Source organism: Equus przewalskii, chromosome 1 (assembly GCF_037783145.1).
Source record: "Equus przewalskii isolate Varuska chromosome 1, EquPr2, whole genome shotgun sequence".
Lineage (NCBI taxonomy): Eukaryota > Metazoa > Chordata > Mammalia > Perissodactyla > Equidae > Equus > Equus przewalskii.
Window position 1 is genome coordinate 117633175 of NC_091831.1, and position 19921 is coordinate 117653095.

The following is a 19921-nucleotide window of genomic DNA, read 5'->3' on the forward strand; positions in this document are numbered from 1 at the left end:
GAAAAATAAAAGAATTTGAGCCCCTTCTATGGGTCAGACACCTTAGATAGAGTATTTAATAGACTCCTCACATAATACTTATCAGACAGCTTTTTATTATTCCATTTTTTACAGAATTAAAAATAGATTAAGTCATTTGTTCAAGGTTACATAGCGAGCAGGTGAGCTACGGAGACTAAAAATTTAAACTCTGTGTGTCTGATTCAAAAATTGTCTGTGTTCTTTCCATGGCATTATACTGCTTCCTAGCAGGGCAGAAGGACATATGACTAGTAGGGTTTTGTTTTGTTTTGTTTTGTTTTGTTTTTTGGTGAGGAAGATTGGCCCTGAGCTAACATCTGTTGCCAATTTTCATCTTTTCGCTTGAGGAAGATTGTCCCTAAACCAACATCTGTGCCAACCTTCCTCTATTTTGTACGTGGGATGCCTCTACAGCACGGCTTGATGAGTGGTGTGTAATTCTGCACCCAGGATCCAAACCCACGAACCCCAGGCCGCCGAAGTGGAGCAGGCAAACTTAACCACTACACCACTGGTCTGGCACCCTATTAGTAGTTTTAAATGCTGTGTGATGCAATCTATGTAAAGTTCAAGAGCAGGCAAAACTTATTTATGGTGAGAGAGGTCAGAATAGTAACTACGTTTGGTAGAGATGATGTTGGAGAGCAGGAGGGAGACTTTTGTGATGCTGGGTACATTTCACAAGTGTATATATTTAAAAATGCATTGAGCTATCATGTAAGATTTGTGCACTTTACTGTATGTAAATTATACCTCAAAAATGTAAATAAAAACAAATTTGCTATGTGCTATGGCTTTCATAGGTCAAGAAAGTGATCTCCAGCTTCTCACAGTACCTTTTTTATTGACAGGTTGCTCATTTTAGATATTTATTTTTCCCTGAATAAAATGGATTAATTACAAGTAATGACAATGGATCAATCTTGCCTCTCATGAGGTCTTTATCATAATCTGCTTCCTAACAATCCTCACTGCCAAGATCATAAAATCATGGATTTTAAGAGATGAAGAGTTGCTTAGAGACTTCCACAAGGGCTGTCATGTGGATCTTTTTGAGACGCTGATGAAAGGAAAATTATGCACCTCCCCCTAGAAATGTACATATGCACATAATTTTGCACAGGACTTTGGGATTATCACACCACTTAGACCCGTTAGCAGTCCAAAATTCTCAAATTAAGATCCTTTGATCTAACCAATCCTTTTCCCACAGATGAAAAAAAATAGGCCCAAGGAGGGGAAGCAGCCTATTTAGGGGCTGAGAGAAGACAGAACCCAGGCCTTCTGATGCTCAGACATTTATGCTGTTCACCCGGTTGCCTCTTTGGACATCATTACATTCTCTTTGCCCCCAAACATCCATCTGTGGAGTCCTTGAGTTCAGAAGAATTTCCATAACACCTTGTATCCTACCCTTTGTAATTGGAAGCACATCAGAAGCTGGTCAAAATTTACCTTGTACTTAGCGGAGAACAGTAGGTGCAAAGCTGAGTTGGGGACATTTATCTCTCTTTTTTCACAGACTGCCTCACCCAGAACTGACGTTAAAATTAAAATGACCTGGTGATGAAAGCTTTTTTCTTTTCTTTTCTTTTTTGTTTGTTTGTTTTAGAGAAATTAACTCTGAAGTGTTGCCTATATTTATACTCTGAAACTTGAAATTTTATTCTGCGTTGATCTTTATAACATTGGAAAGATCCCACTGAACTCACTCTGCTCTGTAAACCTTTCAATAGTCTCTGACCAAAAACAATAAAATTCCAGACTGACCCAGGAACTTTGTCTGATTTGTGCCCACTCCAGTTTTTCAGTTTGGGACAGAATCTTGCTCCCAATCCAAACAGAGACTGTGAGAAGTGAAAGAGGACCCAGAAAGCCTTTTCTTCTGTGTGAAAAGTCCTTGTCCTAAATGGAGAAATCAATGAAAGAAAAGAGCTCAAGCTGCAGCCTACAAATTTCTTGGGGTTTAGTGTGCGGGGAATGAGGTGCAGAAATTACATAGATTTGCAGGTAAACATGGAAAAGAAGCCACGTTTACATGCATTCTATTCGTAAAGGTTCTCCTAGGTACCGGCTAAGCTATTCCTTCCGTGCAATCATCTTTTGCTTTTCTACCTGCATGAATGTAAGCTTACACTTATTAAACTTTAACATTCCTGCCAGCTACTGTTTCAAACACACTGTACTATTCAACTTAATCTTCACAACACCTCTTTAAGATAGTCTTATTACTATGACCATTTTATAAATGAGCGAACAAGTTTTCAAGGGCCAAGTAACTTGGCCAAGGTCACAGAGCTTGCAAGTCACAAAATTGAGTACCAGATACAAATATCTAGTTTCAGTACCTGAGTTTGTCCATCCTGCTCTGGTGAAATAAATAGGTAGAGATACACTGAAGACTGGGAAATGGATACTGTTGGTTGGCTCTTCAAGACAAAGATTTTTCTAGGTACTGTATTGTTTTCACCCAAATCGCCTACCTTTCTCATTAATGGATGGAAGCCAGGACCAACACATGCAGTGGACAGTGAGTTTCCGGTAAGAACTAGGCTGAGGAAAAGACAGGGCGGGGGTAGGTGCGGGCGTGTTCTTCCGAGGTGGTCGTGGTGCGAGACAAGGCGCCAGCTGGGGTCTCCCCTCCCGGCCCCCACCGCCAGCCTCCGGAGCTGCTGGGCGAGCGGCCGACCCCGACAGTGCCGCGGCCCGCCCCCAGAGCCGTATGGCCCAATCAGCGGCGCTGCCTGGCACCCCGCCCCTCCGCCGGGACTTATAGGCCTCGGCCGGGCGCCCAGCGTCGCCGCAGTTGTTGCTCGAGCCGTGGTCTGCGAGAGCTGGGGGAACGGCGGCCGCCGCCTGCTGCGCGTTCGGCTTCCCCCTCCCCACGGACGCCGTCCCGCCTCCCGGCGGCCGCCCGCCCGCGGAGCGCCGCCGCCGGCCTGAGCCCCCGCCCGCCTCCCTCCTCGTCTCTCCCTGTGTCCGCGGCGGGCCGGCGCGATGCAGCTGGGCCCGAGGCCCGTGGCGCTGGGGCTGCTGCTGCTGTGCGCCGCGGCAGCCGGCGCCGGGGACGCCGAGGAGCTGCACTACCCGCAGGGCGAGCACCGCGCTGACTACGACCGTGAGGCGCTGCTGGGCGGCCAGGTGAGGCGGCCAGGCCGGGGGCTGGGAGAGCGGGCCTCGCCCCGCGGCTGCCGCGGGCTTTGTCCGGGGACAAAGAGGGCCGGCCGGGCGAGGCCTGGCCGGGGCGGCCTGACAATGGGGGCCTGGCGGGGCGCCGCTCACTCTCTGGGGTCCCCGGAGCCTCTGAGCCTGAGGAAATAGCGAGGCCCAGGAGCCGGGTCCCTTCTACCCTCGCGACGCGGGGCGGGATCACTAGGGGCGTATAGGGGGCAGGGGCCTTGGAGAGCAGGTGTGGGTCACCCAGAAACCGCTCGACAAGGGAGGCTTCTGGCGGCCCTTTTTTTCTCCACCATTTTGACCCACTGATAGTAATGCTTGACCCTCCTGTGTATCGCTTACCCCCCAAAGGAAGAAGTCGATGAGTATGTTAAACTTACCCCCGAAGAGCAGCACAGAAGACTGAAGTCAATCATAAAGAAAATTGACTTGGACTCAGATGGCTTTCTCACCGAAAGTAAGGACGTCCTACACTACTAACAGTGGAGAAATCCCTTTGTAGGAGACAGAAACACAAACATTTAAGCAGGAGTGTCTGTTGGGTGTAGATTGCTGGTGTTCCAACAATTGAGAGGTACTGTGAGAGGGGAAGAAAGGACGTGGTGAGTAGGTTTTATACCTGGAAGTCTTTAGACAGGATATCAAGTAAAACCCAGTGCTTTCTCCAGTAATACATAAACGTCATTGACCCTACAAGGTGTCTGCAAATCACACGTTGAGCAAACACCCTGTTCCTCACATGACTTTTACCAACGTCAACGATATGATTCATTTTAGAGAAATATGCCAAAAACCGTCTTAAGGCATTAAATGATTTATTGCTCTTTTGATATATGCTTCAGTGGAATTTTAAGAATTTGCCTTTTTTAAATAAGCAAGTAGGAAAAGACCTGTTGTATGTGAATTATGTTTATCACAAAATATTGCAGCCAGTAGGGACCTTAGAATCATCTTATCTGCCTCTCTGTAGAGATGAAGAAACTGAAACCCGGAGAAGTAAGGGCCTTTCCCAAACAAGTGGCAAAGTGAGGACTAGAATCCAAATCTGCTCTTAATTCAGTGTTTCAATATCCTTCACTTAAAAGAAAATCTGAGTGCTATTAGGTAGGTTCTATAGTCAGAAATGAAATGCACAGATTATTGAAAGAATATTCTAAATGAATTGCATTGCAACTGCCTCTCCTCATTGCTTAATTCAAGTGATGAACCCTGTCAACTTTCCGAGCTGATGCTCAACAAAAATTCAGGAGCTATTTTGCTATAATTCTTATTTAAATGCTGCTCCACATCTCAGGAATGAAGTTGCTGGAGAGAGAATTGCAAACTAATTGGTAAACTTAACATGTGTTGTCAGGTATTCACACTGGTGCCCTCAGAAATATTAAGGTTTTGATTCCTTCTACTTAAAACAACAACAAAAACCTTTACACTCTTAATTATCCAATAAGAATAGGTCCATTTTTGGTTACACTAGAAAGCACACAGAACAAGTTGGTTTGGAAGACTGTTGTACCTGTCTCTAAGGGCCTACATATGTTCAAATATTTAATAGTAAACTTTTCGAAGATTTAAGGTTAAAAGGAACTTAGTCCAGATCTTCATTTTACAGGTGAGAAAACATAAACTTGGGAGGGTAAACTTCTTTATGGTAGAGATACCCTGCAAACCCATGCTTCTGGTCCCTGTTCCATTCTGTATTCTATTGTGCCATGATGATCTCTAAACTAGAAGAAACCCTCGTTGTTCTTGAAGACTCTTCAGGGGATTTTGCTAATCTGCACTTGAAGGGCCACACTGGACTCAGGTTCTTGAGAGACAGCAAAGTACAGTAGAAGGAATTTGAGCTTTGAAGCCAAACCTATGTTTGAATCTGGACTCTGCTTCTTAGCTATGAGGCCTCAATTCCAAGCCTCAATTTCCTGAACTGTAAAACAGTGATTATAATTGCCTTGTTTTGAAGATTAGAGACAACAAAATAGAGGACCTGATATATAGTAATTGTTCAATACATGGTTGTCATAATAATTATTATTCTGCCCTGATTTCGAGTTTCAGGAGAAACAAAGTGTCTTCACTTCTCTATTCACCTGACCTCTCCCAAACCAGTAGAGAAGTACCACTCATTAAACCAAATGGAGTGTATTATCTTTAAACCAAATGGTATTACTCCTGCTGTCCTTGCAAATATTCATGTTTTTTTCCCTCCCCACTTTTTTCTGTAGTGCAGTAAATATCTCTATGAGTAGATTTTTAAAAGTTGATCTGAAAGTGGAAATTTGAGAGTTAGAAAGTTTTTCCCCATGTCTTCTTCAGGTACCAAGTTAAGACAGATGGCTGTTGCTTGCAAGAAGGGCATAAATCATAATCACTACCCATAACTTTGTTAAAATTTCCTCCAGATGTTTTATGACATGGTTAAAGGGAATATACTGTAACAATGTTTCTCAGACTTCAGTGAGAATACCTTTTCACAATTTAGGCCATATCTGCTTACCATCTAGTGTTTCCTTAACATAGTTTTGGTTCAACTCAATGTAAAATTTATTTTAAAGGAAAATTTTATACTACTTTCATAAATGAAAGACATTATTTTTTCTAATACATGTTAAAGTAAATAGGTAGTTATTTATATATTTGTGCTTCCTGAAGATCTGTGATAGCTGCAATTTTTTGGTAATCTGCAATTTTTTGGGTAAGGTTAAAAAAAGTCAAGTGCTTTTTTGGCCAATTGTGAATGCATTTAATAAATGCTTATTGAGCCCGGCTCTTTCTAGGCATTTGGAGTACCTCAATGCACAAAACATACCCAAACTCTCTGCACTTAAGGAAGCTTACGTTCTATTTAGATCACATATTATAATATTCTTAAACTCCAAACAGCTCTTCCCACCTCCTACTCCTATTTCTGTGAATACAGCTAGGCCACTTCTCACACAATATTTGCAAACACTCAAGTTTTTTTTTCTTTTAGAGAAGGTTTAGAAATCCTCATTCCTCTCAGTATCAGAATTACTATCACATTCATTGTGTTCTGGGAAATTCTCATAGGTGAACTCAGTTCATGGATTCAAATGTCTTTTAAACATTATGCTATGCAAGAAGCAAAACAACAGTTTGTTGAGTATGATAAAAACAGTGATGGTAGTGTTTCATGGGATGAATACAACATTCAGATGTATGATCGTGTGATCGACTTTGATGAGAACACTGCTCTGGATGATGCAGAAGAGGAGTCTTTTAGGCAGGTGAGTACCTGTGCACAAGCTGTTCCTTTTGATCATATCAGTTCACTTTACCTTCCTGCATGAATGAGCACAAGAGGGCCTGAGGTCATAGACTAGATTGCCTTGTTTTCTAGGCAATCACCTGTTCCACTTCAGTGGTCATTTTGATGGTTTCCTTTCTAGCCAGATTTAGGACTCATATTCTGGACTACCCAAATTATCCTTGCATCTCTTTTTCTCGGCTGCATCATTTGTTTTCATTTCCGGAGTTGCTTTTTTTACTGTATTTTGAATATGTATCGCAATGTTTTATTTTTTGTTATTATTGAACAGTTTTATATCATATTTACTAAGAAAACTATAGAGGCCCATTACCATTTTTAAACAGTTTTATATAAAATAACTTTAAAAAAAAATTTTTACCTGTGGTAAAATACACATAACATAAAATTTACCATTTTAACCATTTTTAAATGTGCAGTTTGGTAGTGTTAAGTAATTCACATTGTTATGCAACCAGTCTCCAGAACCATTTTCATCTTGCAAACCTGAAACTCTAAACCTATTAAACAACTCCCCAATTTCCCTTCCCCTGAGCCCTTGGCAACCCCCATTATACTCTCTATCTTTGAATTTGATTACTCTAGGTACCTCATATAAGTGGAATCATAAAGTATTTGTCTTTTTGTGATTGGCTTATTTCACATAATGTCCTCAGGATTCATCTATGTTGTAGCTTGTGACAGAATTTCCTTTTTAAGGCTGAATAATATTCTACTTGTATGTGTATACTACATTTTGTTTATCCATGGACATTTCATTTATTGATGGACACTTGGGTTGCTTCAATTTTTTGGTTGGTATAAATAATGCTGGTATGAACGTGGATGTACAAATCTCTCTCCAAAACCCTGAATTCAGTTCTTTAGGGTATATGCCCCAAAATGAAATTTCTGGATCATAGTAATTCTATTTTTAATTTTTGGGGAATTGCAATATTGTCTTCCTTAGTGGCTGTATCATTTATAATAACTCATTTTGAAGATTCAGTATCACTCTGGGGTCTGTTGTCTCTCATTAATTTGTGGTTTAATTTGTCAAAAAATACACTTCTTAAGCAGAGCTGAGGAAGGCAATTTTTATTTAGGAAATAATAGGAATATTTAAAAACTTTTAGTAATTAGTAGGAACTTTTCAAGACAAATGACTAATAAGCTTGAGAAATTGCTATTTCACATACTTTTGTATTTCAAAGGTAATTTTAAACACTTTTTTTCTTAAGGATACTTTCTTTTTGAAAGATGCTTTTTTGTATCTGGGGAAAAAATAAAACTAAACACCTTGTTGCAAACTGTTATGTCCCAAAATATTAGTCAAGGATGCTTGGAAATCATTTGAGCCTCTTGCATTCCTTAACTTATCCCATTATTAGTATCTACCTTTTGGTTTTTATTGTGGCCATATTTTATCATTGTACATGGTGTTTATTTTAGAATCGTATTGGCCACTTGAACTCTGTAGGTCATCACTAAATCAAAGTTGGTTGTTTCTCTGCTAATGATTATGCATATGCTATGCATATGCCACCAGATTAGAGGTTAAAGACTCCAGCCGTGGAGCCAGTCTGCCTAGCTTTGCATCTAGCCGTACCGTTAACAATTATGCAGCTTTGGGTAAGTTATTAAACCTCCTTATGAGTCCATTTCCTCATATCTAAAAATGAGATAATAATAGTATGGAGAAAAAATAATAAATAGTAGCAGTTGGATTGGTAAGCAGTTCTGTGTTGATTTAAAGGAATATTGTTGAAGAAAGCATGTGTGATTCAAATAAATTAGTATTTATATATAATCAGCTTTTTGAAATTATTGATGCATTTGTTAACTATATCAGCTTAGATGAGTTAGGATTTAATTTACAGGGGAAAAGTGTATCTTGTTTTCCTTTTTTCCTCTGTATTTGGGTCTTCGTCTGACAGCAGACTCAGGAGAGTATACATCAGTCTTTTTACTTCTCAGTGCCAAATGAAAACAAATGATGATAATGAGAATTGGGATTTATCTATCTACTAGGTATCCTCCTTTACTATAGAAATTAACTTATCTTAAAAGGATCATTTGAATTCTGAGATTTTTCTAAAACCAAACAATGGTATGATATGACTTCCCTGCCCCAGGGAACAACAGAGAAGTTAAATACTGTGTTTTAAAATCTTACTAGAATTAGATTCTAATTGTTTCCTTTTTTTTTCTTTTGGCACCCAAAAGATTTAATGACTATCCCATCAAAAATTAAGAAATGTGTGTGTGGTTTTTTAATCTGTATTCTTGGGAGGAGGTGATGTAATGATGATGTTGAGAAGATGATCTTCACTTTGAAGAGACACATGACTTATTAATACAAACTGCTTATGAACAGTTTTTCTTCTGAACTATATCTAATTTTAATGCTGTGTTCCCCCACTCACTATGTGTTGATGACAAGTCTACTTGTTAAGAATGAATTAGATGGATCTTAGTAACCTAAAGGAATTGATGGATCCCTAAAATGAACACTTCTCAATGGGAGTCCTCTTGATTATTCTTTGACGACTGAGGAATATGTCTCTATATGAAGTTTTAATCATAATACTTTTAGAATTTGATAGGAATAACCCCCTAAAACTTTATGTGGGGTGTAAAGTTGAACCCAGAAACAGTTGCATTATTCTTTAAAATAAAAAATCAATGATGAAAAATGAATCAGTCTTAAACAGAGTTACAGACTAAACATTGTACTGTAAATAAAATAATCATAAAAAGTACTTGGACATCTAAATAAAAGCATATTAAAAAACAAAAATCAAGTTGGTACCTGAATTTTATCTTATTTTTAATGTTTCCATATAAAGAATAGCGATAACCTGGAATAATGTCCCTCTCAGGCTGCAAAATGCTTGAAAAAGCATTTCTTTATGATAGGATGAACAAGTATAGTCAGCATTTTTAAGCAGGATAATTAAAGTTTGAGGATCTCTCTGGCAAAAGTTCAATTGCTCTAACTTGTAAAGCCAGCTGCTGAACGTTCATGTATAAGCAGTATTTATGTAAGATATAATCTGATATGTGGCTAATCAGAAATTTTAAGACCTTGACTTTTGTTCTGGTATCACAGGTTATATATTTCCTCATGTAAAATCATTAGTCTACCAAAAGATGGCAGTTTTGTTCTTCCTAAGTTTCTGTCACAATATAAAAATACATGATTACAGTAGTTTCTATCTTTTTACTACTGTATGTAGCACTTTCTACCCTCCACTAGAATACAAGGTTTTTATACAGAAGAAAAAGAATATTGGAGTTTGATGAAACTAACAGTCTGTTTTTTTGGTATCGTTTAGAAATTTGCCACTTTGAAAGAACAGTCTTTCTGTATATTGGCTTCTATAATGAGTTGCTCTTAAATTGTGTTCTTCAAATGACCATGAATAAAACTGCTTTTAAAAATCACGTTATTTCATTTTATTGAAAAAAAAATCTGAGAAATGTGAACCAGAAAACTACCTTCCTTTTTTTTTTTTTTTTTTTTTTTTAAAGAAATCTCAGCTTGTTGAAAGAGCTCCTTTCTTTCCATAGGCAAATTTGGCCAAATTCAGCTCCCTCTGCTGAAACATGGACGTTTTTGCTCCAAAATGAAGGGTTCTTTCATAAGAGAATCTCAGCACTTAGTATTTTGAGTAGTGGTTTATTCAAAAAGAACTTGATGGACTCAACAAAGTACCTCAAGTTCTTTTTTATTTGCTTTTCCCCATGTTCAATCTGAACATAAAATGTAAGTTATTTGGTCTAGTTATTTAAAATTTTGAAACATTAAGTTAAAAGCAGCTATTTGGAAACATGCTTTTTTTCTTTTCTGCCCTGATTGGGTGAGCACAGCTATTTAGTGGAATCTGGGTGTTTCAGAGATGAATTCTTCTGGAGAAGATGTGAGCCTCTCCACTGTAAATCAGGCATTGTCAAAGAACCTGGGTTTCGGTAAATAACTGCTACCTGACCTCTGTGATTCTAGAAAACTGAAAAGAGCATTTCTTTTCAACAGTGAAACACATAAATTAAAAGCTTCCAAATTATTTGAAATTGTGCTTTTTTAAAAATGTGCAGTTTAATACACATCAGTTTATAGAAGAGAAAGTTATTCACAGAAATTCTCAAAATAAAATTTATGCAGGATTGGTAATATAGCACTGTTGGCTTCCAAGGCTCTTGATTACAGAATTACCTTTGAGAAATTAAGCCTTGTCCCTAGTAGCTGCTACTTGATTTGCTACTCAAGAATACTTTAAAAAAAAAAAGGGAGGGAAGGTGGGCTTGAGAAAGTAAAAAAGGGTATGTTTATTTAACCTCAAAATAGGCCCATTTTGGCTTTTGATGTCTTTATATCTGAACATACAGAATTAGCACTAAGAGCCTGCTAACAATAGACTTTCAAATATGCTGTGCAGATACCAAAAGTATTCTAATAAGAGGACTATTGTTCTGAAACCTGTTAATATATATATATATTTTTCACCTGTTTCTCTTTCTTTTTTTTTGAGTTCATAGTAGTTTACATCATTGTGAAATTTCAGTTGTACATTGTTTCTTGACTGTCACCACATAGGTGCTCCCCTTCACCCGCTGTGCCCACCCCCCACCTCTTTCCCCTGGTAACCACTGAACTGTTTTCTTTGTCCATGTGCTTGTTCATATTCTACACATGGGTGAAATCATCTGGTGTTTGCCTTTCTCAGTCTAGCCTATTTCACTAAGCATAATTCCCTCCAGTTCTTTCCATGTTGTTGCAAATGGGATGATTTTGTCTTTTTTTCTGGCTGAGTAGTATTCCATTGTATATATATACCACATCTTCTTTATCCAATCATCGGTTGATGGGCACTTGGGTTGCTTCCATGTCTTGGCTATTGTGAATAGTGCTGTGATGAACATAAGGGTACATATGTTACTTTGGATTTTTGATTTCAGGTTGTTTGGGTAGATATCCAGGAGTGGGATATCTGGGTCATATGGTAGTTCTACTTTTAGCTTTTTGAGGAATCTCCATACTGTTTTCCATAGTGGCTGCACCAGTTTGCATTCCCACCAGCAGTGTATGAGGGTTCCCTTCTCCACACCCTCTCTAACATTTATTATTTTTAGTCTTAGTGATTATAGCCATTTTAACAGGCGTAAGGTGGTATGTTAGTGTAGTTTTGATTTGTATTTCCCTGATGATTAGTGATGTTGAACATCTTTTCATGTGAAACCTGTTAATATATTTTTGAGAAGTCATTTGGAAGACTAGAAACAATTTGAAAATGGATACCAACAATTAATACATAGGCTAAATTTAGTGCTTTTTGAGCATTCAAAAAGGAATTGAGATTAATTGTTAAAAGTGTGTTGTACTGCAGAAGGAAAGAGAGGATTCGAGTTCAACATATTTTAACTGTTTCTGACATCCCTTTCAATAAATCATGTAATCTCAGTTTTTCTATCAATAATAGTAATACCTAAACATTTATTTAATACTTAAGGTTTACTAATTGCTTGATAGAGATTCTCATCCCAATTGCTTAATAGAGTTTTTTTCCTTATAAATTATTTATTAAAGCCAAAAAAACCCCAGTTCACGCATTTCTCTTACTCCCCCAGCTCCCACCTCTGGCAACCATCAATCTGGTCTCCATATCTATGAGCTTGGTTTTGTTTTGTTTTGTTTAGATTCCGCATATAAGAGAGATCATAAGATATTTGTCTTTCTCTGACTTATTTTGACTTAGCATAGTGCCCTCAAGGTCCATCCATGTTGTCACAAATGGCAAGATTCCATTCTTCTTTGTGACTGAATAATATCCCAGTGTGTCTTTGTGTCTGTCTGTGCGCGCATACATGTGTATATACCACAATTTTTTTTATCCATTCATCCATTGATGGATACTTAGGTTGTTTTCGCATCTTGGCTATTATAAATAATACTGCAATGAACATGGGGGTGCATGTATCTTTTTGAGCTAGTGTTTTCTTTTCTTTGGATAAATACCCAGAGGTAGAGCTGCTGGATCATATGGTAGCTCTATTTTTAATTTTTTGAGGAACCTCCGTACTGTTTTCCATAGAGGCTGCGTCAATTTACATTCTTACCAACAGTGCACAGATTCCCTTTTCTCCACATTCTCACCAACACTTGGTATTTCTTGTCTTTTTGATAATAGCCATTCTAACAGGTGTGAGGTGATATCTCATTTTGGTTTTGATTTGCATTTCCCTGATGATTAATGATGTTGAGCATCTTTTCATGTACCTGTTGGCCATCTGTATGTCTTCTTTGGAAAAATGTCTATTCAGATCTTCTGCCCATTTTTTAATTGGATTGTTTGGTTTTTTGCTATTGAGTTCTATGAATTCTTTATATATTTTGGACACTATCTCCTTTTCAGGTGTGTGATTTGCAAATATTTTCTACCATTCAGTAGGCTGCCTTTTCATTTTGTTGATGGTTTCCTTTGCTATACGGAAGCTTTTTAGTTTGATGTAGTCCCTCTTGGTTATTTTTACTTTTGTTACTTTTGCCTTTAGTGTCAGATTATCCCAATTTCATAGTTGAGGAAACCAGATAGGCTAAGCAATTTGCCCTAAAGAAACACCACTAGGAAGTGGCGTTGCTGGAATTCATATCTGAATCTTTCTGACTTTAGAGCCTGTGTCTCTATACTGCTCCTAATGAAGTTATTTACCCAGCCTACCTTCAAAAGGATGTGAAGGGGGCCAGCCCAGTGGCTTAGTGATTAAGTTTGTGCACTCCATTTCGGCGGCCCAGGGTTCACAGATTCTGATCCCCAGCGTGGACCTACACACTACTCATCAAGCCATGCTGTGGTGGTGTCCCATATACAAAGTAGAGGAAGACTGGCACAGATGTTAGCTCAGGGACCATCTTCCTCAAGCAAAAAGAGGAAGATTGGCAACAGATGTTAGCTCAGGGCCGATCTTCCTCCCACACACACAAAAAAACCGATGTGAAGATGTAATAAGATAACGTATGAAAATGTACTTTAGATTTCACATAGTTTGTATTTTTCAAAGTATTTTTAATGATGTTATGGTATGCATGAGACCTTTAAACATGTTTAATATTTAATTTTCAAAGCTTCATTTAAAGGACAAGAAGCGATTTGAAAAAGCTAACCAGGATTCAAGTCCTGGTTTGAATCTTGAAGAATTTATTGCTTTTGAGCATCCTGAAGAAGTTGATTATATGACGGTAAGGAAAAAATTTTAAGAGAATTATTGAGTGACCAAAACTTTAAAACCCATTTTTAGTAAGTCATTAAAATGAATTCTATAGCAACCAGAATTCTAAGAGATAGGAAAATTCAAAGTTTGCCCCACTTAAGATTAGGAATGAGGAGGAGGATTTCTGGGAGTGGTGTCGGTGGGTGCTTATTGGGAAGAAGAAGGTAAAGGACTGAGTTTTTTTAAATCTCTGTAATATATATGAGCCTCAGTCTTCCCCTGGCGATTTTCTCTTTCATAACCAGCTTACCTTCAGTGCCTTTCTTGTCCTTTTGTAGCTTTCAGACTTTTCTCTGGTTTTTCAATATTGGTAACATTAGAACTGCCTATTTAGTTTATCACATCACTTGTGAAAACTTTTGGTCTAGGAAAATGTATCACATTTGGATCCCTTTTAATAGAGTGTGTTTAGTGGTGTGCAGCTGCTAATGACTCATAATGTTTTGGCAACTTTAGGCATAATGAGTTCTCTCATCCCTTTGTTCTTAAATGAAGAACCAGCTCTTCAAAATTTTGTTGAACTCTAGGTTTAACTCAACAAACATTGAGTCCTTACTATGACTTGGCAAGCTTCTTGAGAGCAAAACCTCTTATATTGGAGGGTAAAGATTAATATAGCAAATAGTTTCTAAAAAATAGACTAAACATTTATATTGAGATCTATTTGCCTGGCATCAGCCTGCAGCTGTGTGGCTTGGTTCCGTGGATATTTCAGGGAGAGAAGATGTAGAACTTTTGTTTAATGGGTTATGATCAGATGCAGCTGCCTTGATAACAAGGCTGCAGATAAATTTTTCTCCGTAGCTCAGTGGCAAGACACCACCATTAGTACCATTTCACTTGCCATTGTGAGGCCTCTGATTTCTCACTTGATACAAAATATATGACCTAGTTTAAGAAGAGTGCTGGGCATAATTTGTTTAATTGCCAAAATTAAGTTGAGATGAGCTAATTGAGCCCTAGCATGGCAGGCAGAGGATGCTGGATCTTGATTCTCTGGAGAATAAGGAACAAGTGAACACAGAAGAGCAGAATGATCAATGAAAGCAAGGAAATAATTTAGGCATTAGTGTTATGGCCTGGAATACGATGTGACAATGGAATGAAATAGACTTGAGCAACATTTTGAAGAAAGCAAAAACAGGAGTGTTGACTGACGAAATAAGTATGGGAAGGGAAGGGAAGAGTCAGAGATGACTGAGGTTTTGAGTGTAACAATGATAAAAAGGTAGTACCATTGACAGAATGGGGTATGTCACGTTGGGGAAGGATGTTCTTCAATTGTGCCGAGTTGGAGTTGATGGCAGCACATAAGATGTGTGCCCATAAAGTGGCGACTCATTCAGAGCAACTTTGTTAATTCCTATTTACCTTAATTGTTTTTGTGTATTCCTTTTTCCCTTTAAGGGTATATTTGATATAGGAAAAGGCAAGAGTGCAAGATGAACTAAGTGATTCTACTTTGGATTAAAAGTCAGAATTTAAAGATATTTTCATTTACATAGTTCCAAAAATTATTTTAACCATGGCAACATTATTGAAATAAGCATATTGTTTCCCAAGAGGATTACTTGGATGGAGGAATAATAATTTTGATCAGTGATTCTTAATTTGTGTTGGATCACAGACTCCTTTAAAAATATGATGCAAACTGTGGACTCTTTCCCAGAAAAATCACATATGCGCATACATACAAAATATTGGATTATAATTTCAGCAGATTCTCAGATCTTCCCTCTAAAACTAATCTTTGGATCTCCAAGCTAAAATCCCCTGATTCCTATATATAAAATCTGTAATATTTGATTTAAAAACCCAACAACTTATATTTAAGTAGTACTTCATACATATGTAGGTGAAGCCCCTGGATTTGGCTAGAACTGGAGACGTTTGAGAATATATTTTCATTACGGTTGTAATGCTAGAATCCAGATTGAAAGATATTTGGGTAGCAGCAGGTAGTGAGAAAATGAGAACAGTTGATGTAACCTGTGAGAGTCTAGGCAAGGAAGAAAAGAAACCAGAGTAGTAGTTAAAGAGTGCAGAATGCATTAAAGTGCTTTGAATGCATTTAAAGGCATAGAAGGAGCTGATGGAGGAGAGATTGGAGCCTTGGGAGAGGCTGGAGTTACGAGTGACAGAAAGCACTGAGGAAAGTATGGGATCTAGGAAGGCAGTTGAGGGCTTTGCCCTAGAGAAAAGGGAAAGTTTTAACTCCTGAGATCGAAGAAGGATGAGAGGAATCGGCATAAAAAGAGGTAATTAAAGGTGAGGATGCAATGCTGGTAAACAAGGAAGCATTTCAGAAGACCTGCACCACTTTGGAAAAATAGGAGGATCTTTGCCAAGAGAGTGTTGGAGAGAATTGCGGTAAGACTCAAAGAAAGTGGAAGTTTCAAAAAACAGTTGTAGAATGTGTGTTAGGGAAACTGAGGCAGAGACGACAGACTTCCAAGCAGCAATGAGACCCCACTGAAACGGCAAAAAGATAAGGACTAGGTTTATACTGTTGTATCCTTCTCTTTTAGACTTTACGATTCTGGAATAAAGGAGAAAGTAATGGGGGTCTGATGTACAGGGTGGGGATTGGCATCGTAGGAAAAGGATACAAGAGGATATAGGAAGGTAATAAGGGAAGTACTGGCCATTAAACAGGTCGTCTTGGGTCCAGTATAACTAGAAAGGGTATAATTTCTGGATTAGAGAGAAGGATTGGTTGTTAAGAAGCCTTGATAAGAGTGAGGAACAGATTTGGGAGCAGTTTAGGGTAGATGGCGATAGATTTGGTGGAAGAGGAAGCAAGGAGATTGAGCTTTTATGGGGGACTGACAACACATTTCAGATCTGGAGGTAGAACAACAGTTCTATGCAAAGAGATGTAAGATCGTTGTTGTTAATGGATTGGAGGGAAAGTAGAATTAAAGACAAGGGTAATAAGAGATGTCATTCTTGAGAAGGGGGGATGTGCAGAAAATAGAGGTGTGAGTTTAGTGCGAAGGTGTTTAGGGGGTAAAGTGGAGTTCTTCTCAATAGCAGAAGCTTAAGGATGTTGAATTTAAAGCTACTTAACGTTTGGCGTTTTATTCCCACCTCTAAATTCCAATGTTTAGAGAGATTGTCTTGTAAATATAGACACCAAAATGATTATTCCTGAAAAATTTTTGTAGTGGAATTGATTCAGATGGTGGTGGGATTGAAAATTTTATGACTAATTTTTTTTTTATGAACATGCAATAGGAATTTGTCATTCAAGAGGCTTTAGAAGAACATGACAAAAATGGTGATGGATTTGTTAGTTTGGAAGAATTTCTTGGTGACTACAGGCGGGATCCAAGTAAGTAACCTGGGGGTTTATGGAGGACAAAAAAAGAAATTAAAGAACAAAGAAATTGAAATTGCTTCTTGAAAGCTCTGTTTGACGGAGGGAAATGGAACAAGAAGAACTGCCCGATTTCTACTTGTTCTGCCGAGTTAAATGTAGTACAAGTGAAACAATGGAACTTACACCTTATCTGAGAATGTTGTCTTGCTCACTTTTAGTTCCATGTCTAGATTCAAACATTTTTTTTTCTTTTTCAAGCAAATATAACGTAATTACCAATTCAAAGGAGTGAGGAAATAAAGGTGATATTTTTAAACAAAATCCTGTACCTTTGCATGTAGATCTTAAAAGAGAAAGAAATATCAATTACTATAAATACTGGTGTGGACTGGAACGTGACTTACTGAGTGTTTGAAATTTGAGGAGTTTGTATATGTAGCCTTTTTTTGTAAGCAGCTGTCTTTTTTCAGAGTTGTTGCTTAAAAGCATCACTTGTTATGAATGTCACTTTAAAATTACACATGGCATTATTTTGTAACAACACTTGGGAAGTGTTCTTATATATAGTCACATGATGTACATAAAAACATTACCTAGCTCAGATTTGAGAATATTAGCTATCAGAACAAGTAGCAGCAGTTAACAAAATTACTAGATAATATGCAAGGATTTTAGAAGTCAGAGTCGTTTAGACTTCTGTGTCCTTTTGAAAATTATTCATAGTTTGAAGAAAATTACTTATTTCAGGACTTTTCAGATAAGTAATTCTGTTTCTTTGGGCTTCCTTTGTGTAGAAAGCTTTAAACTCATTTCCTTTATTCTAGGGATATACCAAACTTTTTTTTGGATACATGTGATATTCTTATATATGAATGTATATTTGTGGTTTTGGTTTTTTTTACATGAAGCAGCAAATGAAGATCCAGAGTGGATACTTGTTGAGAAAGATAGATTCCTGAATGATTATGACAAAGATTCTGATGGCAGGCTTGATCCCCAAGAGCTGTTGTCATGGGTAGTACCCAATAATCAGGGCATTGCCCAAGAAGAGGTGAGTATTACAGAATGACTGTCTCCCCACTAAATTTGGTGCTATTGATAAGAAAGGAAGTTCCAAATCTTAAAGAAAGAAATAATGGTGTTATTTATTTAGGATCAATGCATTGCTATTTCTTGATTAAAATCTGCAAACTGTTTTAGATTGCCAAGGAAGCAAAGAAATAAAGATTGTATCATGTATTAATTTGATAGTACAATGAATAGAATAATAAAAGTTTGTATTCACCTATAGGGGCTCAAAGTGGGTTATATTAATTTTGTTTAACTTTGAGATATTCTGAGTTGAATTTGTGTGGGGAGGAGGCAGAACCCGGCAGAAATTAAGAAAGAGGATAATGAGAGAAGATATAAATAGACCAGTTACAATGTGTAATATTTTTAGATACTTAGACAATAATGAGTACTTGGTATACCTGAATGGTTTTGACAAATCAAATCACATTAAAATGTGAACATCTTGCTGAAAATACTTATTACACTTGACACTTTTTGTTTTGTTTGAAAGGCTCTTCATCTAATTGATGAAATGGATTTGAACAGTGACAGAAAGCTCTCAGAAGCAGAGATTCTGGAGAACCAGGACTTGTTTCTTACCAGTGAAGCGACAGATTATGGCAGACAGCTTCACGATGAATATTTCTATCATGATGAGCTTTAATCCCTGGGTATATCTGAGTAGAGTACTGGCTCCTTTTGTAATTTGTTATCAGCTTTACTTTTGTGATAAAATATTGCTATTATATTTTACACACTTAAGTCTTATCACAGTCAAAATTATCTTAATGTACATTATAATTTTGGCCTTTTAGAAGAAAAACAAGACAAAAACCTGGTATTTATTTCAAAATATATTGAAGAAATAAAACAACGTTGTGCCATATGACAACAAAGTCTTTCCTAAATATTCTATTTAGTACTGTATTGTGGAATATTTGAGTTCTATTTCCGTACTTGAAAAAATAGAGGATTTTAGAGATGCCTGAACAATATTATTTAAGTTGTATGTGACTGAGCTGTCAATTTTGTTTTGTTTTAAGTAGATTTAATTTGATAACTAACAGAAAGGACATTATTTTTAGTTTTAGCATTTTGTTTTAAAACCTTTAAAGGAATCTTTAAAAGGACTTATACCTCACATATTAATGTTGAGAAGTTCTGCTTAATTTTAAAATGGTTTCTATAAAGGGTTTTATTGTATGAAATAGAACTTTATATTTTTGCATATGTATAGATAGTAATTATATTTAATGTGTAACCTATAGCATTATGGTGTGTGGAATTTGACATTGTTGAGAACTCTTTTCTTTTTTGACTGATTAAAAATCAAATGTCCTATCTTTTTATATGTTTGTTTGTTTTTCTTTAATCTTCCAGGTAAACGTTGAATTTAGCGTAGGTTTTGTCATATTATACATTATCCCACCTCGTCTGTTCCTGTATTTGGGTAGTGAGTGCTCTCAAAACTCTGTTAAATTATTATTGCTGCATATTCTTACTTTGCTTTTTTTGGGGGGGGGGGGTAAAAGAATCATAATTAAATGTGCACCTGACACATTTCAGCTATTGTAGCAAATGTAGTCTTGCTGTTTGGGGCTAGAAATAATTGTAAGAATTACGTAGGTTGACATTACCAGTAGAGCTCAGCATCAGTTACACTGGAATTAAAATCATACTTGGTCAGCATTTGTCCACACCTAAATGGTTAGTTTTAACCTTATTCAAGAGGTCACCTCATTACCCTTGGGAGGCCTAAGAAAAGTGAGAAGGTGAGGAATTCATTTTTTCCCAGCTCTGACCCATAGATAGTT

At 37.4% G+C, this 19921-nt stretch overlaps 2 protein-coding genes across 9 annotated transcripts in view; one reads left to right on the forward strand and one right to left on the reverse strand.

Moving 5' to 3' along the window:
• SCAPER (S-phase cyclin A associated protein in the ER) overlaps nt 1-2898 on the reverse strand; it is a 521170-nt gene extending 518272 nt beyond the window's left edge. For 2 of the 7 annotated variants that reach the window (XM_070573827.1, XM_070573718.1), the window contains exon 1: nt 2505-2898. The gene's annotated coding sequence lies outside the window, so the exon portion shown is untranslated. The remainder of the gene's footprint in view (nt 1-2504) is intronic. The other 5 variants (XM_070573840.1, XM_070573736.1, XM_070573923.1 and 2 more) reach the window with 4 other exon arrangements.
• Nucleotides 2565-19456, forward strand: RCN2 (reticulocalbin 2). 2 transcript variants are annotated; one of them, XM_070574221.1, is made up of 7 exons: nt 2565-3162; nt 3550-3655; nt 6247-6443; nt 13587-13700; nt 16970-17066; nt 17966-18105; nt 18619-19456. In XM_070574221.1, exons 1-7 carry the CDS (start codon nt 3019-3021, stop codon nt 18769-18771), a joined length of 951 nt encoding a protein of 316 aa, XP_070430322.1. In that variant the 5' UTR covers nt 2565-3018; the 3' UTR covers nt 18772-19456. The 2 variants fall into 2 exon arrangements, with proteins under 2 accessions (XP_070430322.1, XP_070430313.1); XM_070574212.1 differs by having other exon boundaries at nt 2572-3162; nt 17963-18105.
• Nucleotides 19457-19921: the final 465 nt, after the last annotated feature.